At 35.7% G+C, this 19,121-nt stretch overlaps 2 protein-coding genes across 4 annotated transcripts; both read right to left on the reverse strand.

Annotated features, from left to right (window-relative positions):
- Nucleotides 1–4: 4 nt before the first annotated feature.
- LOC138333729 (uncharacterized) lies at nucleotides 5–18,881 on the reverse strand. 3 transcript variants are annotated; one of them, XM_069282286.1, is made up of 3 exons: nucleotides 18,528–18,881; nucleotides 3,701–3,870; nucleotides 5–3,259 (listed from the first exon to the last, which is right to left on the reverse strand). In XM_069282286.1, the coding sequence occupies exons 1-3, from the start codon at nucleotides 18,631–18,633 to the stop codon at nucleotides 5–7; spliced, it is 3,531 nt and encodes a 1,176-aa protein (XP_069138387.1). In that variant the 5' UTR covers nucleotides 18,634–18,881. The 3 variants fall into 3 exon arrangements, with proteins under 3 accessions (XP_069138387.1, XP_069138389.1, XP_069138388.1); XM_069282288.1 differs by lacking the exon at nucleotides 18,528–18,881 and adding an exon at nucleotides 14,950–15,107; XM_069282287.1 differs by lacking the exon at nucleotides 18,528–18,881 and adding an exon at nucleotides 4,926–5,658.
- On the reverse strand, nucleotides 7,537–10,402 carry LOC138333730 (uncharacterized). Its single transcript, XM_069282289.1, has one exon. The coding sequence runs from the start codon at nucleotides 9,257–9,259 to the stop codon at nucleotides 7,613–7,615; it is 1,647 nt and encodes a 548-aa protein (XP_069138390.1). The 5' UTR covers nucleotides 9,260–10,402; the 3' UTR covers nucleotides 7,537–7,612.
- Nucleotides 18,882–19,121: the final 240 nt, after the last annotated feature.

Here is a 19,121-nt window from a genome sequence, read left to right on the forward strand (position 1 = left end):
CACATCACCAGTAGAGATACACATAACAAGATAATCCATAGTACAAGCAAATGTTCTCAATCGCCCGCTGTAGTGTGCGCATTGTCCAGATCAATAAACACGTACAGTAGTTGTCTATTGCAAGAGAGTATTCATTCTCCAGAGAAATTGCCATGCCAAAACTCCAGATAGCTTCCTCAAACAGACCCATCTCCATCATGGAATATCCCAGAACTGAGTATAATATGGGAATGTCTGTTTCCAGAGCTTCATACAACAGAAGGAAGAGGTGTTTCTCTGCCAAATCCATTTGGTTGAGGTTCTTGTGTGATAGGATAAGAATGTACCTCGCTAGGGCTGAGGGAGGTAAGACTACCTCCTCCTGTGTGTCTACTTCATCCTGTAGACAGTCTGGCAAGGTAACCTTGTCAAGTCCACCGTACACAAGATCTGACGCAAAATCAATGTCCTCAATCTTGAGCGCATCTTCTAAGTACATAACGGCGTCATCATAATTTCCTTGGCTGTAAAGGAAGTTCCCATATTTTACACAAACACTAGGATTCTGGTCTAGCTTGAGAGCATCTTGGAAATGCTGTTCTGCAGCAAGGATCATCTCCAACTCTCCTTCATTGTCCTCGCATACACATGCTTTTACATAGCACATGGTAGCAAGGTTGCCAAGAGTCACAGACATATCTGGTCCTAGCTCACCCTTATGTATTTCCCTGTACACTTCCAAGCTCTCCGCAAACGATTCTATCGCCTTGTCTACGTCCCCAGCCATTGAGTGAATGTGACCCAGTTGATAGAGTGTGCTGATCAGATCTCCTTTGATGTCCTCCCCCATAACTTCCTGCATGTCATGGGCTTGCTCCAAGTAATGGACAGCATTTTGGTATTGTTGCATGCTGATGTGTGCCTCGGCAGACTTGCTGATCAGCTGGTTATGCATAGTCATATCATCAGACATTGCGTTTGGATCAAACACTTCATCAAAAGAAATCTGGCTCTCGCATTCTCCATACTCTAAAGCTTCATTGTAGAAGCCTAACGCCGTCTTATAATCGTACTGTGCAAAGTGACAATCGCCAAGAATCTGCAGAACTCGCATGAATTGTCTACGATCCCTCATTTTTGAAGCCATCATCAATGTCCGTGCAACTGTGAGATATTTTATAGCTTTCTGATGAAGAGAGATGATGTTGTACGAGTTGCCCATCACGTATAATACTTGGCAGACCATCCAGAATTTCTGCCTTGGCAAATGAGGCAGTTTGCTGCCGTGCATATTGCAGAAAAGTTCAAACGCTTGATAGCACATGGAGACGCATCTATGATAATTTTTCATCTTATAAAATGTGATGCCCATAAATGATATGACAAGTCCGTGCATATAAGTGCTACTGAGACCAGATGCATATTTGACTAAATGAAGAGCTAGTTCAAACACTGTAGCAGCCCTTGGGTAGATATGCAACATAAAGCTTGAAACACCAAGCATACACATTACATGAGCATTCTCCATAATGAATTCTCTCCCGTGAGTGGAGGTGTCGCGAAACAAACTGAGGGATTTTTCAAAGCATTCTAACGCTCTGTCATAGTCTTTCTGCATAAAATAGCAATCGCCCAACCTCATGGTAGCTTTGGCTACTACCATTCTGTCATTTTCCTCACTCTCCCGGCAATGAAGTAGAGAAAGAGCTTCTTTGTAACAATGTGCAGCCTCTTCTATGTTCTTTTCTTCTTCTGCTGTCTTCTGTGGAGAAGAAGGCTCCGACTTGTTTGGACTAGAATTTGAGCTTTCATTATCTGAAAAGTCTTTCTCAAAGAACTCACGAATGGCAGAAATTGCATCATCATAAACACCGTCGTCATTGTTTTTGCCTACCACATACCCGTTACCAAGCTCTAGGAGGGCAGTAGCTATTTCTAAATTGGATTCCTCATCTTGCAGGTCACGGTATGTTTCTAGCGCCTGGTTTAGAAGGGCTAAACCTGCAGAGGACTTCCCTTGCTTTGATTTGACAGTACCCAAGTTTTTCATAACCTTTGCACTGAATCTTAACATGCCAGCAGTCCCGTCCATTATCTCATCTAATATCCCCATTACTTGCTCCAACAAGACCTCGACTTTTCTATACTCCTCCTCTAACATAAGTTTTTCAGCAAGTCGAGTGTAGGATTTAGCTAATGTGAGTTTTATGCTGTGTTCATGAAGAGGTGATATTATTTCTTTGTCCTTGTACTTATTGTCCGAAGCGCGCACGTCTAATAAATTCTGGTTCTTTATGCATTCTTTTCTCCCATTTCCATTTCCAGACACTTGTACGACGCTTTGGAACTTGCAATGTTTCCTGTCATTTAAGAAAAAGTCCCAACCGTCTTCATCTACATCACTAGACGCTAGTTCGAATCCGAACGCGTTGTCTACAACCGGCATGGGAGAGTCTTTCGCGTTCGGGTCAATTTCATCAATTCCCTGCAAGTCACCATGATCCCAGTCTAGAGAACTGCATGAACTTTCAGACATTATACTTGCAGTATCATCATTATTCTCCTTTAGTGACGATGTGGTTTTCCGCTTGAAAAGTCTGTTGAAAATATCACCCAAGTTCTTGGATTGGATTCTGTCATGACAATATTCCAGAAATTTCGTGAGCCAATCCAGACCAACATTCATATCATCGACGCTAGCATGGTTGTCGGTTTTACCCGTCAATCGGTCGTGCATACTTGGATACAAGCTAAAACTATTTCCAGAAGAGAGCGGAAACATTCCGAGAGATGGTGTACTTGGAGTATTCGGGAATGAAAACGACCGGAATGGGTCCATGAATTTCCTCCCCTCGTGTTTGAGACAGTTATAAAGCGCTCTGTTAAAGCTATCTTCTAATGGACGACATTTTATTTCTGCTGCTTGTTTGTGCTCATTGTACCATTCTGTGTCTTGATTGTCAAGGTTTTCCTCAAGTTCCGAGTCGCAAACTTCACAATTGTACTGAAGCAGAGAAATAGCATGCATGCAAAGCCATTGCCACTCCATTGGGTTGGACCTGCACATTCTACTTCGCCGAATGCAAACATCAGCAAGTCCATTTAAAACTTGTACTAAGATTTTGGTGTTGTCTTCCGGCTTTTCTTGCATCTGTTGATAAAGTTTAAGAAGTTGTTTCTCGGCGTCTTCAAGCCTAGAACTGTTCAGCATTTCGAGAGCATTATTGAGGGAGTCTGACAGGCTTGAAGAACTCCCAGAATCCATCTTCTCGTCCAGCATCTGTAATTTATAATTTAAGAACGGATAAGTAACTCGGATCGCAGATACCAATACATTTTTAAATGTTTATACATTTGTTATACACATGTTAACTTTCTTGTTCTAGTCGCTCACACTGACAGAAAAGCGAAAATCTCGAAATATTGTAACGTGTCGTTTTAATTTTATAATAAACTAGTACAAAAAGGTAAAATTCTCGCAAATTACGCAAGTTGGGTTTTTAAGGATTTTACTTTAATTAGCCATATCTATTGAATTCCATTGATGTCATGACAAGATCAACATCATGAAAATTATAAATTAATGATTCGTTCATGTATTATTCTGGAACATTTCGATTTGCTAAATGACCGTCTTAAACACTAGATGAATGGGCATTTGTGTATGGATCATGAAGTACGATATGAAACGGGGACATATAGTGGTTAAAATTCAAATTACCAAATCATCATCGGTGTCTGGTGTTTCTGCTTCATCCGATGTGCTGCTCCTGTAACCATACTTGTTGTTTGTGGTAGAATCAGAAAATGAAGCTGATTTACTGATGAGGCTTAGTTTGGGCAAAATTAACTGAGTGGAAGACATAGCGAATTGACTTTGTGTTGTTGCATCTGAAATATACAAAGAATTGAGAATTAATTGAACAAGTTAAAACAGAAAAACCGAAAAGAATGTGACGGAAATATAACCATTTCAGCTAAACGTAGAGTTAACTTTGTTTAAGGTCCCGTAAGAAGTGTATTTTTTTTTTATTTCATTTTGTTTAGCTTGTAAAAAGCTATAGGATGTTTTCTATTAGGTGGGTTACTCGGGATTGATTTGGGGTTTCTTGTTGGTTATTTCGGTAGGGAACAGTAATAATGAAATATCCTTTTTATAGGAATTTCGGACTGGTGCAATAAAATCTTAAGAGATTTTGAATATAACACACGTACGTCAAAGGAAAGAAACTGCTTACTAAATTCTTGAATATGTTCTGTTTGGAATTAATTGGAGGTGTGGGGGAGAAGTAGAGGAGTAGGTAAAAGGATATGGTTTACATTGTTTATGTTTTGTAGCTGATATCAATTTGATCATAAACTTGTTTTATTGTTCTCAATGAGCATCTCCTCATTCACATTGTACGATATCAACACGACCTAATTGACGTCAGCTATAAGACCAACATAAATCTAACACTGACGTCATCAGTCAGTCAATGCCAAAAATTCTCTGGAATACGCTGCGAGAGAAAAAGAACAACATCGTTTGATCGATGTATGAACTAGTTACGGTACCAACCATTCAACTGCACATGTAATTTATCCTCAATCCGGTGACATCATACGACTATTTATAGCAAATATCGATTTGTAACTGATATTTATAATATTTCAAATTGTATCATAACAAAAATGGCTAAAGTCAAAACAGTACTTGGTGTAATCGTCAGTTTGTAAAACAAATATGGCAAATATAGGAATCTGTTAATTAATGTTGAATGTAAATCAATAAAAGAGCCTTTGATCAGCCATGTATACATTATCGAGACTGGAGTCTAGACTCCATAAACTACTGAACGAACGCTTTACAACTGCGTTAGAATGCAATAAAAACATCAAAAATACCAAAAATGATTTGATATTACAAAATTGGCCAGGGTTACAGCAGTCATAGATAATGATACCTTGTGATAAGTGAAGCGGTGCAGGTTGCATGTGCGGAATGTGAACACGGTAAATGTTGATGGCATCCTCAGGGTTGATTTTCCTTGCAAACACCATGATACCGTTCAGTAATTCCTGTCCTACGTAATACAGATATAAATCTCCATGTTCACATTTTGTTCAGTTTGGTTGTAGAAAAGAATTGTCTGGCCCCGCCTGACCCAGGAGGCCTATGTGAGTAACCAGGTAGGCAGGTATGCTGTCCCTCTGCGATTCCCGCACAAACACAGTTTAACTACTTCTTACTACATCTCGGTGAAAGTCACTTTTAATCCATCCTGAGAAGATTTAGGCAACTATCACATTCTCATGCTAGGCAGAATTTCTTATAAGGAAACCACTGCAATGTTCAGCCATCTTGTCTGCTTCAAAATATATTATGTTGAGTTTGTTGTGATCGATACTTTATCTGACGTTACCCTAGCATAAGGTTCTGGCACAACCAAACTATCTTCCAGGTCGTTCATTGATTTATAACCCTTTCAGGGTAAAGCGCTATATACTGCCTTAGCTCGGTAATAAAGTGGCAGTAAATGTTGAATGCGAACTTTTAAATGACAATACAAAGTGTAGTGCGATGTTAACGGGGTTGAGAGATTGATATAGAGTATGATTTTGTTTGTCGATGATGTTAAGGAAGTTGCATATGGAACAAAAACGAGTGGATAATGGATAAATGTTTTACTCGTAGAGCTTTTAGTGTATTGTTAAGCGTCTTGACTTAGTGTTTCCATAGATAACAACCTAACGCGCCGAGTTGCTTCTGATTGTAAGGACTATGTTTAAGATATACTTTATCTGAGCTTAAATTATGTAATTTGTTATTTTTTATTGCCGATTTCCTTCCAAGAGAAAATTAATGTTACAAAAAATAATGTGATTTACAGAACATGATTCTTAATTGTGAGTTGTTTGTATGGATAAGTTAGCAGATAAACTTACATATGTTCATTGATATAAGTGATTCACCTTTTCGTTTGATTTGTATGGATAAGTTAGCAGATAAACTTACATATGTTCATTGATATAAGTGATTCACCTTTTCGTTTGATTTCACGGTTTCATTTATGGTTTGTTTTAAGTAATACTGTTGACACTTGTAACCTGCTGCAGTGTTATTCTAACTAAGGAATTCCCCCGAATTCAATTTCTTTGTTTCATTTGTGGTTTTGGTATTATCTTATACTATTGATACTTGTAACCTGCTGCAGTCTTATACTAACTTAGGAATTCCTCCGAGTGCAGCTTTCTTTGCTTCATTTGTGGTTTATAGAATTACTCTGTTAATATTTGTAGTTTGCTGCAGTCTTATCCTAATTAAGGATTTCCTAAGAATCCAACCTCTTTGTTTTATTTGTGGTTTGTATGAAGTATAATTGTTGATACTTGTAACCTGTTGTATTTACTTAACCGTTTAAGTGGCAGTCTTATCCTAAATCAGGATTTCCCCAGAATTCATCTTTCTTTGTACCTGTGTTATCGTTTTAAAATAAATACATTGTTTCTCTTCTTCTCGTAAAGTTTGAAAATCACTGAATCACTCTTTTTTTTCTATATTGTCAATATGATACTTAAAGCTCGTCATTTTAATCTTTTCTGTACATGAAACACCTTAAACAGACCAATTGACAATCTGTACAATTCATTTTAATCATCTTTTTTTTCTATTTTATAATTTCACTTTCCTGATTCTCTTAATCACCAAACTGTATTAGTATAGAATACCGAATTTATACCGAATATATTATTCAGTGTAATATCCTGATATTTAAAAAAATGTTATTTTAGTATTTGTGTTCATTGGTGACTTACTGGACATTTTAGCAAAGTAGATAGAAATAACACTACTTTGTCAGTCTGAAAATGTAAACACAGTTCATCGGTAATTGAACTGATCAATATCACATTGAATAAAACTGATCAGCGGAAAAGTGCATTAATCCTTCCGGGCCGACAAAAGTAAGTTTTGATTACAGTAACAAATACATGTATTAGGTGTGTATGATTCATTGTGAAAACTATGTTCCATCGTGGATAACTGGTACTTGTACGTTATTTTTCTTCCTCCCATAACGAAAGCTTTCATAATCGCAATCTTCTTATAAGATTTGGAAATTACAGGGTGCATTGTCTTAAGTTATGATCTTTCCTTTTCATGAGTAATGACGAACTTATCAAGTATGAATGACAACTTGACGTATTTCAATTTCAAGTAGAATTTGATAGTGTCCAATGGTACGTCAACACTGTTTCTAAATTTAGCTTTATCTTAAACTATGTGTAGTACATGTATATATATACATTGTACAAAGATTATAAATGAAAATCTATTTAGGCATATATATATTTATATGATAACGTTGTGATGTGTGTAAAGTCCTCGTTGGCTGATATCTGGATATGTATATTTAATGATGTACAGTGTATATGTTTCTTTTAACTGTATTTAATACATTCTGTCTCATTAGACCTTGTACATTGTATATCTAATGAAGTGTATGCTTCTATTAACTCTACTAACTGACATTAAATACTACCTTGTCGACAGATTTCCATAACAAATAAACAGTAGTGGTTTTCTTACCTTATAAAAGATATTTTATTTTTGAATATAAGTTTAAAGCTGTAAAGTGTTCATTGGTACATGTCACGATAGGAAGAGTTTTGGAGAGTGGAGCTTCGATGAACTTATAGTTCTGTTATCACTTTGATCTGTGTCCTTAGTATTAACTGATAAATCCTTTCGAGAAGATTCAAATCCTTTCTGAAAAAATTCCTTTGCGTCCAATTTTAACGACTCTTTACGTTGTATTGGAGTAAATGTATCCATCTTTCTCTTGTGTCCTGGAGACAAGAATGTGATACACGTAATGCCCCCAGCTTGTCGCCTTTGCAACTTCTTTGAAATCAGTCTTTCCCTTTCCTTCTCACTGTCCAGACTGTTGTTTAGCTCGGAACTGATTAAGCTAGTATTATTACTGTCAATTGCGTCTGAACAAGTTTGGTCTATCATTTTCTCTGCGTTTTCGAATGAGGTATTTGTGTCATTTTTACTGGTATCTGAATGCTCATCTGGTCGTTTAGTAACTGATTTCATAGAACTTAGCAACTCCCAAATAAGTTTGTCTTCAGCGTCCCACTCTGGGTCCAATCTGTCAATGTCAATGTCACTGTTATTTAAACTGTCATGCGTGTTTGTTATTTCATTTGTCACATCTGTGTCTGTTGAATTGTGACGAACCCATCTCTTGCGTCTAGCACCTGTTTCTGAAGAGGTCATTTCCTGTGGGGTAGAAGTTTGAAACATCTTTGGTTCGCCTATTTCTGTTGAATCCATATCTGAATTTTGAGTTAATCTATCACTTGATATACTGCAACACGCGCTTTCCGGGTCAGAATGTATTCGTTTAGGAAATAATAACGGAGAAGCCTTCTTTGGTTTAGCACTACATTCTATATAATTTGGTGATACTGTTCTGTGATCACTCATAGACATGCTTCGCCTAGTGGATAGACTTCGCTGATCACCACGTGTTGGTCTGCGCTCTGAAGGAGACCTGCTGCGTGGTCGGATTATAACCACAACGTTATCCGTCTCTGAATCTTTACGCGTGATAGTCTGTATCCCAGTGGCACCAGTAACTGGCATGTCTTCACCACTGCATACCTTTGTCTTTGGAATAACATAATCGTAATTCCTTGGATATGTCGGATTCGAATTGTCGTCCCAGTCCCAAGGTTTCTTTGCTTTTGGATCCAAAATATGTTTTGTAGTATCGTCAATATCCGTACAACCTATGAACTCTGAAATGGTCATGACCTCAACAGTTTCAATACCATCATTTAAATCCTCGTGTTCGAAAACTATGTCATGAATCCCAACGTCGGCACCAGAGCAAGCATTATTCATTGGAAGGTTTCTATCCTCTTCCAAACTGCTATCAGAATCTCCACTTCGTGAAGTTTTCTCACAAAAATCTGACAAGTCTGGGGCATCTGGCAGTTGTATTTCCTCAGTGAGATACTGATTTCTGTCTAACACGTTTGATGAACTACTGGCGCAATTGTTTTCTTGTGTGTTAAGGCATTGCACAGATGCACTTTTGCACTCTCCATGCGATTGTCGCTCGCTGTTGTCAGATGGAACACCTGATGTATCATCAGTCTCTTCAACTTCGATGACGCTGTTAGGTGCTTCTGTGGTTGTTTCACATTGTGTAGGCATGCTTCTTGTAACCTCATTACTACTGTCACCCACTAAATCACAACATGAGTTAATCGTGTCACAATTCATGGTGTTAGGAATCCATGTTTCTTCCGTACAATGACACTAGCGGCATCATATGTGCTTCAAAGTGTAACCAATATATGCTTATTCTCCCTGAGGGACATTTTTGTATTGAATCCGACCTTGTGTCACAGGCCATTTACTCCTGTTTGTATATATATTTGCTTTGTACAACAAACACGTTTCCTCTTTTGTGAATACACACGTCTGTCATGTGATCTTAGCCACAGCACAAGCAGTAAAATGTAAATAATATGTGCTATGATATATATTACAAAATCTGTCCATTGACCGCATACTTATAGCCTTGGTCAAGATAGCATTTTGGAATAGAAAATGTTAGATTCCTGTAGTAAAATCCAGTTTAGGGAATTGAAATATTCCGAAAATTTCTTTTACATACAATAATGGATACATGTACACGCGTTAATCCACGGGCTCACAATCAACACTCATAGCGTAACATTATCAATACACACAAAACGATTTGGCAAGTATATCTTATGTAGATAGAGAGTTGCCAAGGGAAGTATCCGTAAGGTTTTACCGGAGATTCAGATTACAGCCTATATATAATCTCCTGTTTTGTAATCCCAATGATGTAATGAATCTGTCGGTTTGTAAAGCATGGTATCTCTATACACTAAGGCGTTCCGCTCCACATGTTAAAGTCTTTTCAATCCAAGGACCGTTTAGTGTAGCCGTAAGTTTTAAAGCCTATCAACTATTCAACGTCATTCATATCACGCCTGTAGATTTTGATAGGCATCCCGAAATATATTTTGATATAAAATGTTAATGACTGAAGGTTTCGTTCAACCATTACGCCCACAAACGCGACAGCGTAGCCCAAATAGAAATGTTCACATCCGACAGGTTTATATCATTGTTTCATGGCATCGCCAGCGTCACAGCGTCCGTGTGAAAATGTCTTCGTTACTGTTATTGAATACGCAGAGAAATAACGTTATATTTCGTGGTATATCCACTATATAACATTAAAGCCCTTCCATGCTGTCAATAAGAGAAGTTATCCAAGCATGTAGAGTTGTTTGTCTGGAGACGAGTCCAGCTAGAATGTGTGTATTGCTGGACTGACTTAATGTCCAGAGGTAAAGTCATTAACTTCATCCTTCCTCTCTCCGCATTACCTATACTACACAGGTGGTACAGAAACACAGGTAGTCGCCAAACAACCCCCGGGCAACTCGTGGTTACACCCACACCGATTTATTCTCAAGGCTTAAAGAAACTGCGCACAGTTAAAGCCTTCTTTCAACCGCATAGTAAGCTTAATGCTCTTTAGATTTAATACCGGTATTGATAAATCTAAACCTTATATTGATACTTTTAAAAAACGAAATCCAAAGTTAAGCATTCAAATTAGCAAAATTTAATTCCTACCCTAAATGCTTAAAAGTCAAAGTAAAAATATGATATTTTATCTTATATTTCAAGCTGACAATACTTCAGAGAAAGTGATTATCTACAACTGTAAACGTACCAGTGAGGTCAACTGTCCAATAAGACTGGTTACCATTGTGTGTAAACCCATATTAGGACCGACAGATTAATGTGAATTACCGTCACTTTTGTAAGAGGGCTCACAACTCAAAGGCAAATTGAATTAATGTATATACTATGCGTGACCTAACAAAGCCAAATGGAATTAGTGAAATTACATTTGGATAATAATATTTTTGTACTTCAGGCACTCGCTTGATAATTTTATTTGAAGTTTGGTTATTACGTAATTAAATTCACCGTCAGAGAGGTGGCGCTTATTATTTTCATGAAAAAGTTGATAATTTCAGTATCATTTAACAGAATGAATTAGTTCAATATAGTTTCTGCTCCTGCTTAGCGCTCAGCATACAAGGAGTGGGACGACTGGTTCGCCCGTTGTCAGTATTATGTGACCGGGTGGGGTGGGTTGCTGTGTGTCTTCGGCGGTATTCTTCAGTGATGTAGCACTATAAAAAGGGCAACAGTTCCACTATACAAGAAGACACAACATGAATATACCGCAGTCTCCCAAAACAATCACCTCGCACAACATACACACAACACGCCGCATACATGGGAGGCCGTCCTTACATGACCATAGCTGTTAATAGGACGTTAATTAATCGAACAAACAAATAGTTCAATATAAATCAATTTTATGTTTTGACCAGTAGCACAACATATGGTTAAACTTGCCTTAGCGACCACATCTGTACATAGACCACCTGGCCTGTATATAAAGATCACTTAACTTTAAAGACCATACAGGTTTGGCTGTATGTTGCTTATTAAATTCCTTAGATGCCTTACCCTTTCCTTTTATCACATTGAAATATAATGTACCTACAAATGTATGCGATTATGAATATGATAGCGTATCATGCTTGAGTGAACTGGAAAAGTAGTGAGAGAGACGATTACACAGTTCAACATCAAACTTTTTCATTCTATGATTACATACCGTCACAGGTTGCCTACCAAGCGTTAAGGCGTGATATGTGCGCTATAAAGGTCGCATGTTGTATTTCTGTTTCATCATAATTAAGATTATTCTAATTAAAATATCTGTCATTTAGTTCATAAGTGGATGGATATTGAGTCATCAAGCACACATAATTGAGCATTATCTGCTGATATATGAGACGAAACGAAAATAACATTTTTTTAAATTGCCCGATAAAAATAAACCCATTATAAACGGAATAATCGTAACAAAGATAGTATGTTTAGTCTATTACATGTAACTTAAATATGTCATAAGTGGACTCCTTAGTTATGAGCTTAATGCTATCTTAACTTATTTAGTCATTTTGTTTACTATAAAACAGTAAAGTCGTGAACAATTCATTTGACAAGAACTGCATATCCTGTTCATTAGACTGTAACGAATACAAGTATGACTAATCTAATTTCATGATGATAATTTTTCAAAGTACATATTTAATCATATTTATCATATTCATCCAGGCTACAGTTGATAATAACTTAATAAGTTTTCTATTCTTAATTTTCACCATTATTTTATTTGACGCATCGTCTATCATAACACATTACATTTGATGGAATTTTGGTATTTCTATAAAAATCCGGTTTATTTTACACTTTTACGTTATATCCACCCCAGTTCAAGAAAGAAAAAAACTGGCCAATCACGGGCCTGTAGAAACTTTCTTTGAAGATTACAGTGTGTCCGTTATAAATTCCTTTGATGTACATCAAAAGATCAAATTACCTGCGTCAACTCTAGATCTGTTGCCTGTTTTACTAGGAGATAGTCCAGGGGTGGATATAACTTCAGTGATAACAACCCCTGGAGTATCGAGAGCTTCTAGCACAGATATAATAGTGTGTATTTGCATGTCATTCAATATGCGGAATGAATTACCAAATAAAAAGATGAATTCATTTTAAACTAAAAGAGCATTTTAAAACCAGTTGTGAGTGCACTTCATAAATTAACTCCGGTTTTGATTTTAGCCATGGTGGTTTTCGGTTGCGATAACATCTAGGACAACGCCTCTAATTCTATGTAAATGTATTTGACACTTTTATAGACAAACATTTTGTATTTTCCCGTGCACAATTTTGGCAAATGTTCATAAATGGTTGTTATTTAGGTTTTACTCTGAGCAAGGCTACCTGATTCATGCCGACAATAATACGCTACTGACTTTAAATACGCATGTGATAATATCCGGGAGTTTTTAAATCTATAATCCGTAGGAATGCTGATTGTTGGAATCGTATTCCGATACGATAATTAAAACTAATTTATTTAATTTAATTTATATTACAAGTTTTTATTTTAGCAGAAAATTTTGGATATGAAAATCAAGGTAAATAAAATGTATAATGAAGAAATGCAAAATGCATATCACTTAAAATGTTTTCAATATATATCGTTTTCTGTACCCTGGGTGCTGTGAATGCTATCTAAAAATACAAAAAAAAAACTATTTCAATACACTAGTTTTCATAGGAAGGAGCTTTTGTATTGTAAGCCACTTTAAAAACATCATTATCCTATTACAAATCACTCCTCAAAAGAATCATTATCATTTTACATTATGTAGTCCATGGTTATTGAAAGGATGACAAGTAATAATTCATTTATAGAAAAGTCGGTGCGAAACTACTTAAAGCTTGCCTATATTTCAGTTTCACAGCGACAACACTTACCTATAAGATAAATCAGCATTGATTGTTTAATGAATGAATGTTGAGAAGGTAAACATTTTTTAGATTTTGTAAATGCTAACTGCATAAGTGAGAACGGATGGGGTTTCTTTATGGAAAAGAGGAGTAACTCTTCGTGTATACTAGGGGAAAAATTGTTGGTCAACGATAACTCATTAAATAATTTTGTGTACCATTAACGAACTATTCATAAATTATTAATAATAATAAAATTGTTTAAATTGGTGTGGTTACGATAAATCTTCATAAATGATTAAATAATTAATAATACAATGGTTTAGATTAATGTGCTTTTCATATGAACACATTGTTAAGCTAGAAGTGAATGTGTGAGTCACAGTCTGTGTTTTACTATCGTAAACGGATGTAAAATTCGGAAATTATATTGATTTTCTACTCCCACATATCACTTTCTAGATAGCTCGGGTTAGGTAAACACTATATAGTGTTGTTATAGTAGTAAACGATACATGCGTATGTCTACCGAAAACCTTATATGTATATATAACCTATCTTCAGCAAAATGACAAAAAATTTTGAGAGGAAATCATTGATTTAACATAAGTATACAAGCCTATGAAAACGTTCACATACGCTGACAAAAATAAGTTTTAATAATGACTGATTGTAATAGTGTCAGTATCGTTGGTATTTCATAGCTTTATTTAACCAGGGACTAGCCCCGGTTGTACCTGATATGTAATAGTAACCTCTTTTCATTGGTATGTCCTTTAAGTAGTTGGATTATAATACTAACGTAAGTTCATTTCTAATTATAGAATTATTAATTACTTTTCGTAACTCCTCTAAATACATTTCTATATTTGTTATAAATTTATGTCAACTCTTCTTATAACGAAAGTACAGCAAGATTAGAACACTCTTACTCCTGATATTTTGTTATTGTCAATAATGTGTTTAATACTTTGAATGTTATGCTAATGTACAATGTATTCATTAAAGTGAATAGTCGGGCAAAGAAAACCAGTCTAAATGCGTTCATTGGCCTTCCAAAAGTTCTCACATATTGATACGACGGTCAAGGTCTGCTTAAGTTTCCCTGTTCTGACCATTGAAATAAAGAAAAGGTGAAAGCATTGAAAGCGAGGCTGCGTGGAAATGTAACCACGGGCATAGTCAGCCGGGAGGACGTTTTAGGATTCCTATACTTTAAATTAATTTCTACGTGCGCAGACAGATTTTGATGAGAAAGTTTATTTTTCTATTCCATAAGAAATTATTCTGGATACATTCACACCATTTTTACCGACTTTAGCCATCATTGCCCGACTGTTCACTTTAAGGTTTTTTCCCGTATTTTGGAAATGAGAAAAGATGTGTTCAGATTTCAAACTTAAATCAATAAATGCACATTTATACAGGTAATGGGTATCCTACCCGACCACGTGTGTTTTTGTTTAGATATTTAAATGATATATATATTAATTAATGTACAGTACTATAGAAATATTTTGGATAAATTATGACCATACCTGTGTAAATTATGACAGAATCCATACCAAGTCCATAACACTTCACAGTACACTTAATATCCCAGGTCCATCACATCCCTCATGGTCGTATATCACTACTTGAGTCTATCATTATATATCACTACTGAATCTTCACGCGTGCCACCTATATACATATCAAGGTGCTGCATACCTATACATATATATATGTACGTTTCCTTTTGTGAAACTTACACCTCCGCTATTTTAATTCTCAGTGTACAATATTGTTTGAATAGGTATTTTACCCCTACGCAATAAACACCTTTAAAGTTCGTCAGGTGAATCACACCTTTTAAAATACCCATCCCTTATGAAATAAACTTAAAATTGTTGATGCAACCAATTTTATATACATAAAAAGAATATAAAGATGTACGTAGCATACTTACTATTACGTCAGAGCCCTAATTTTGCAAATACAGCTGTAAACAATATTCATATGTTCATTTCCAAATATGTATCACTAAGCAGGATGATTTTTGCTAATTTTCCGGCATTCAACGATCTTCTGGCAAAGAAAAACCAAACAGTTATGTAGCTGGTTTGGTTTGTCCTTGCCTGTGGAAAGTGGAGAGTAAATATTATTGTAAATATTTATGTGTATTTTTTCGTTCGTTTTGTAATCGCAGTCAATTTCCACTGCTCGCTTATAAAAATAAAAGGAAGGTCGATTAAGTGGAAAATGTTATAGTCATGCTAAAAGTTAAAGATAATGTAGATTTATTTTTCATCAACACGAACACCATAAAAAAATTTGAATTTGTTTGCGAAAAATGTAACTTATTACTATACAAATTACTTTCGATGGCCCGAATATAAGCGCTTTTTAGGGACCTTAAAGTGGGAGGAAACCGGAGTGCCAGTGGAAAAAACACGTGATCGGGTATATGACCTCTGGGTTTTCTTCGGAAACTCCGGTAATATCACAAATAACTTAATTTTGAACACTTTATAATGATAATAGTTATACACGTAGTGTAATCCTACTTTAAATACATGTAGTATTAAGGTATTTTGCAATGTGCAAATGGAATTGAACGTATTGTCGTAATGTCTACTTTAACTATTATACTATGTTTCTTTAAAGATGCTCCACCGCCGACAGAGCATAAATGATATTCATCATTCGAACAATAATTTGTGTTTAATCGTGTATATATATGCCTAATTAACACAAAAATGATATAAAATGATTTATTTCGCCTTTGGTGCATGCGCAATCAGTACCTCATTTCATATAGAATATAGTGCCACGGAATTTTTTCGGGATGCAATTAATCATTTTCCATATTTTTAACTTGAAGTAAAATTAGATGCTCAAACTTTTCAATGGTGGTAATGGTGTCAAGTAAGTAACTTTTGTAACTGAAGAAAAATACTAAATCGTCTGCTCCTGTTTTTGATAGTGAAAAAATACCATTTGTCAGCGGTGGAGCATCTTTAAACTAGAAGAAGAAATGCGTTTGCTTTATGATTTACATAAATAACGTTCCCTTCCAAGTTTTCTCATGAGAGTTAACTTATTAAGTGAATAAAAATATGCTAGTATCTAGTCTAGTCATGCGATATTGTTTTAAGAGGAGTTGATATGATAATTAGGCGTAAAAGCGAAGAAAACTACATTGCTTTGACAGTAAATGTATAGAATAGAATATGATATTGATTGATCCCGGTCTGATCATATGGACGTGTCATAGGAGCGTGATGCTGTACAAGACATCTGCAATTGTATGATTTGAATACGATGTTTTGACGACGAGTTAATGTACACCATAGTCGCGTTGACAGAAATAAGGAATCCAATGCGTTTTCATAAATCAATCCTATGCTACATGTATTTGTACCATCACACAGTGGAATATTAGAATAAACGAAGTTGAAGTGACAACTTCCACTGAAATCGGCCTCGAATCACAGATGGAGTGATGAGTACAGGAAATAAGGATTTCATTGCTTTTCATCAATCAATTTAATGCTATCATCATCATCATCATCATCACAACCGAATATTAGAAGGATATCTGATGTGAAATCATTTGAATTAAACAACTTCCACATGTAACCCTCCGCTACAATCGGCCTTGAGTTACATCTGCAGTGGCGTATTCTGTGGTTGTGTTATCGATGTTTGACAGGGAGCACAGTCATAGCAACACAGCACTTCGCCTAACAATACATATGAAATATTAATAAGTCTCAATTCATAACTTCGTCCGGATTGTATTGCCTTTTCATTAACTAATATTGATTTTTAACAAAGGTTAAGCTGAAATAGTTTCTTTTCTCTTGGAATCGGAAAGAGTTTTCATAATGATGAAAGATCGCATACCAGGCGAAATATTGTTAATTATTTTAGTCTTCATGCATTACTAGTTTAGTCGTACCTCTTCATGTCACACACGTTGTCCTTTATCTGTGTAGTAAAGAAACCCACCCATCATAACGTAATTTGCATTTTAATATTAAGTGAAAACAGGTTCGAATTTAAAGATAGTGTAAGTTAATATCAAAATTAATTTTATGTGATTCGAATACGCTCATAACTAAGTCTTCCCTCTGAGGAGAAATACGTTCTATTACGTTAATACATTGGTGACATTTTATTACATATTTTACCAGTTAATCAATTTATCTCAAAATTACCCCATTTTTAAAGGGGGAAATGCATTATGTATTTGATGGAATTATAGTTGAATGGCTATGGAATATACTAAGCCACCTTACAACCAAAGTTGTCCCATCAAAGTGACTATTCCATATTTCATAATTATCATTGATATTCATCCATCCGTCAGCATTACACTAAGCCATTTCCCATCCATGTAGCTTGTTGTGTATAATGTTGTACCATCATAGTGCCTAACCTAACAAAATTATTGATATACATCAATATGTCATGATGATTTCACGGTAGTTTAACCGACAGGAAACTGGTTAGTGCATCCAACGTTCAATGTTTCTATTGTAACAACTGTATTGTACTAAACTAATAATAACCGGTTGTCGTATATGGAATGTAGAATGTAAAAACATAAGTATTTGTCTGTCATACGTATAGCTGAGTCAATACATTTACCTGTGCGGTTTACAATGTACATGTGTGGCATGCTATCTATGCAGTACTAGCATGGCTTGTGGCAATGTATACCAATATTTCTGATGGTTCAAAATTTCATCTACATAACATATGTACATGGTCTGATATTTATAATGTATAATTTTGGTTGATTGTTGAGGAATATGTGGTGTTTTTTGGTAAATAGTCTGATTTTCTTATTATTAAATGCACGTGGCGAGAGACATGATTAGCATGAATTTGAATACTAGAACTTTAATTCGGTTTGAATATTTGAATTTAGACATCTGTTTGACAATTTAAAATTCACAACAGGATAGCTTTCATTTACTGCTATATGTTATATATGTTTGTATAAATTTTTTGACTTAAGCTAATGTGATATTAAGACAAAAGAAGCTTATGTTTGAGTACTATTATAGTAGGATTATGTACATGCCTTCAAGCATCAATAAAACCATATATTACATTATCAACTCACCTGGACGCGAGACGAACACATGCTGTCTCAGCTCCTGAGAGTGAAACATGCTTCTCGACAGAGACGACATGGTAAAAGATGTCTCATCTGATGAGCGTGGAATCATTGACTGTCTGACACCCAGACGATAGTATAGCACCAGTCAGACGTTGTCTTGGGTGGCTAGGACTCCGGTTTCTCTTACACATTGGGTCTAGCTCAGCCAATCCTCAAACGCAGCGTGTGTATTTAATCACACCGGCGGTGGTTAAAATGAAAATGGAGTCTACATGCATTGTCCAACTGCTGAAATTTGAAACGTTTTAAATCGTTATGATCACACTTGATTGAATTGTCAAAGTGCAGAAGGGTGTAAACACATGTGTTAGTAGGTCAATGTTATGCTAGAATGTTCAGGATTCTCTCCCTTTCTGTGAAAACAGCTGTTTCAACAAGGCTATACATTCATATATTATCTTAAATCAATAGGTGCAATAGTGTAATTGATAACAGCATTTTAAAGGATATATTTGTAATGCATGAAATAGTACATAAAATAGCTCTTTCTCATTTTTTCCGTTTATCTAATAAAACTAATCTTAAACGTATGCTTTT

Source organism: Argopecten irradians, chromosome 10 (assembly GCF_041381155.1).
Source record: "Argopecten irradians isolate NY chromosome 10, Ai_NY, whole genome shotgun sequence".
Classification (NCBI taxonomy): domain Eukaryota; kingdom Metazoa; phylum Mollusca; class Bivalvia; order Pectinida; family Pectinidae; genus Argopecten; species Argopecten irradians.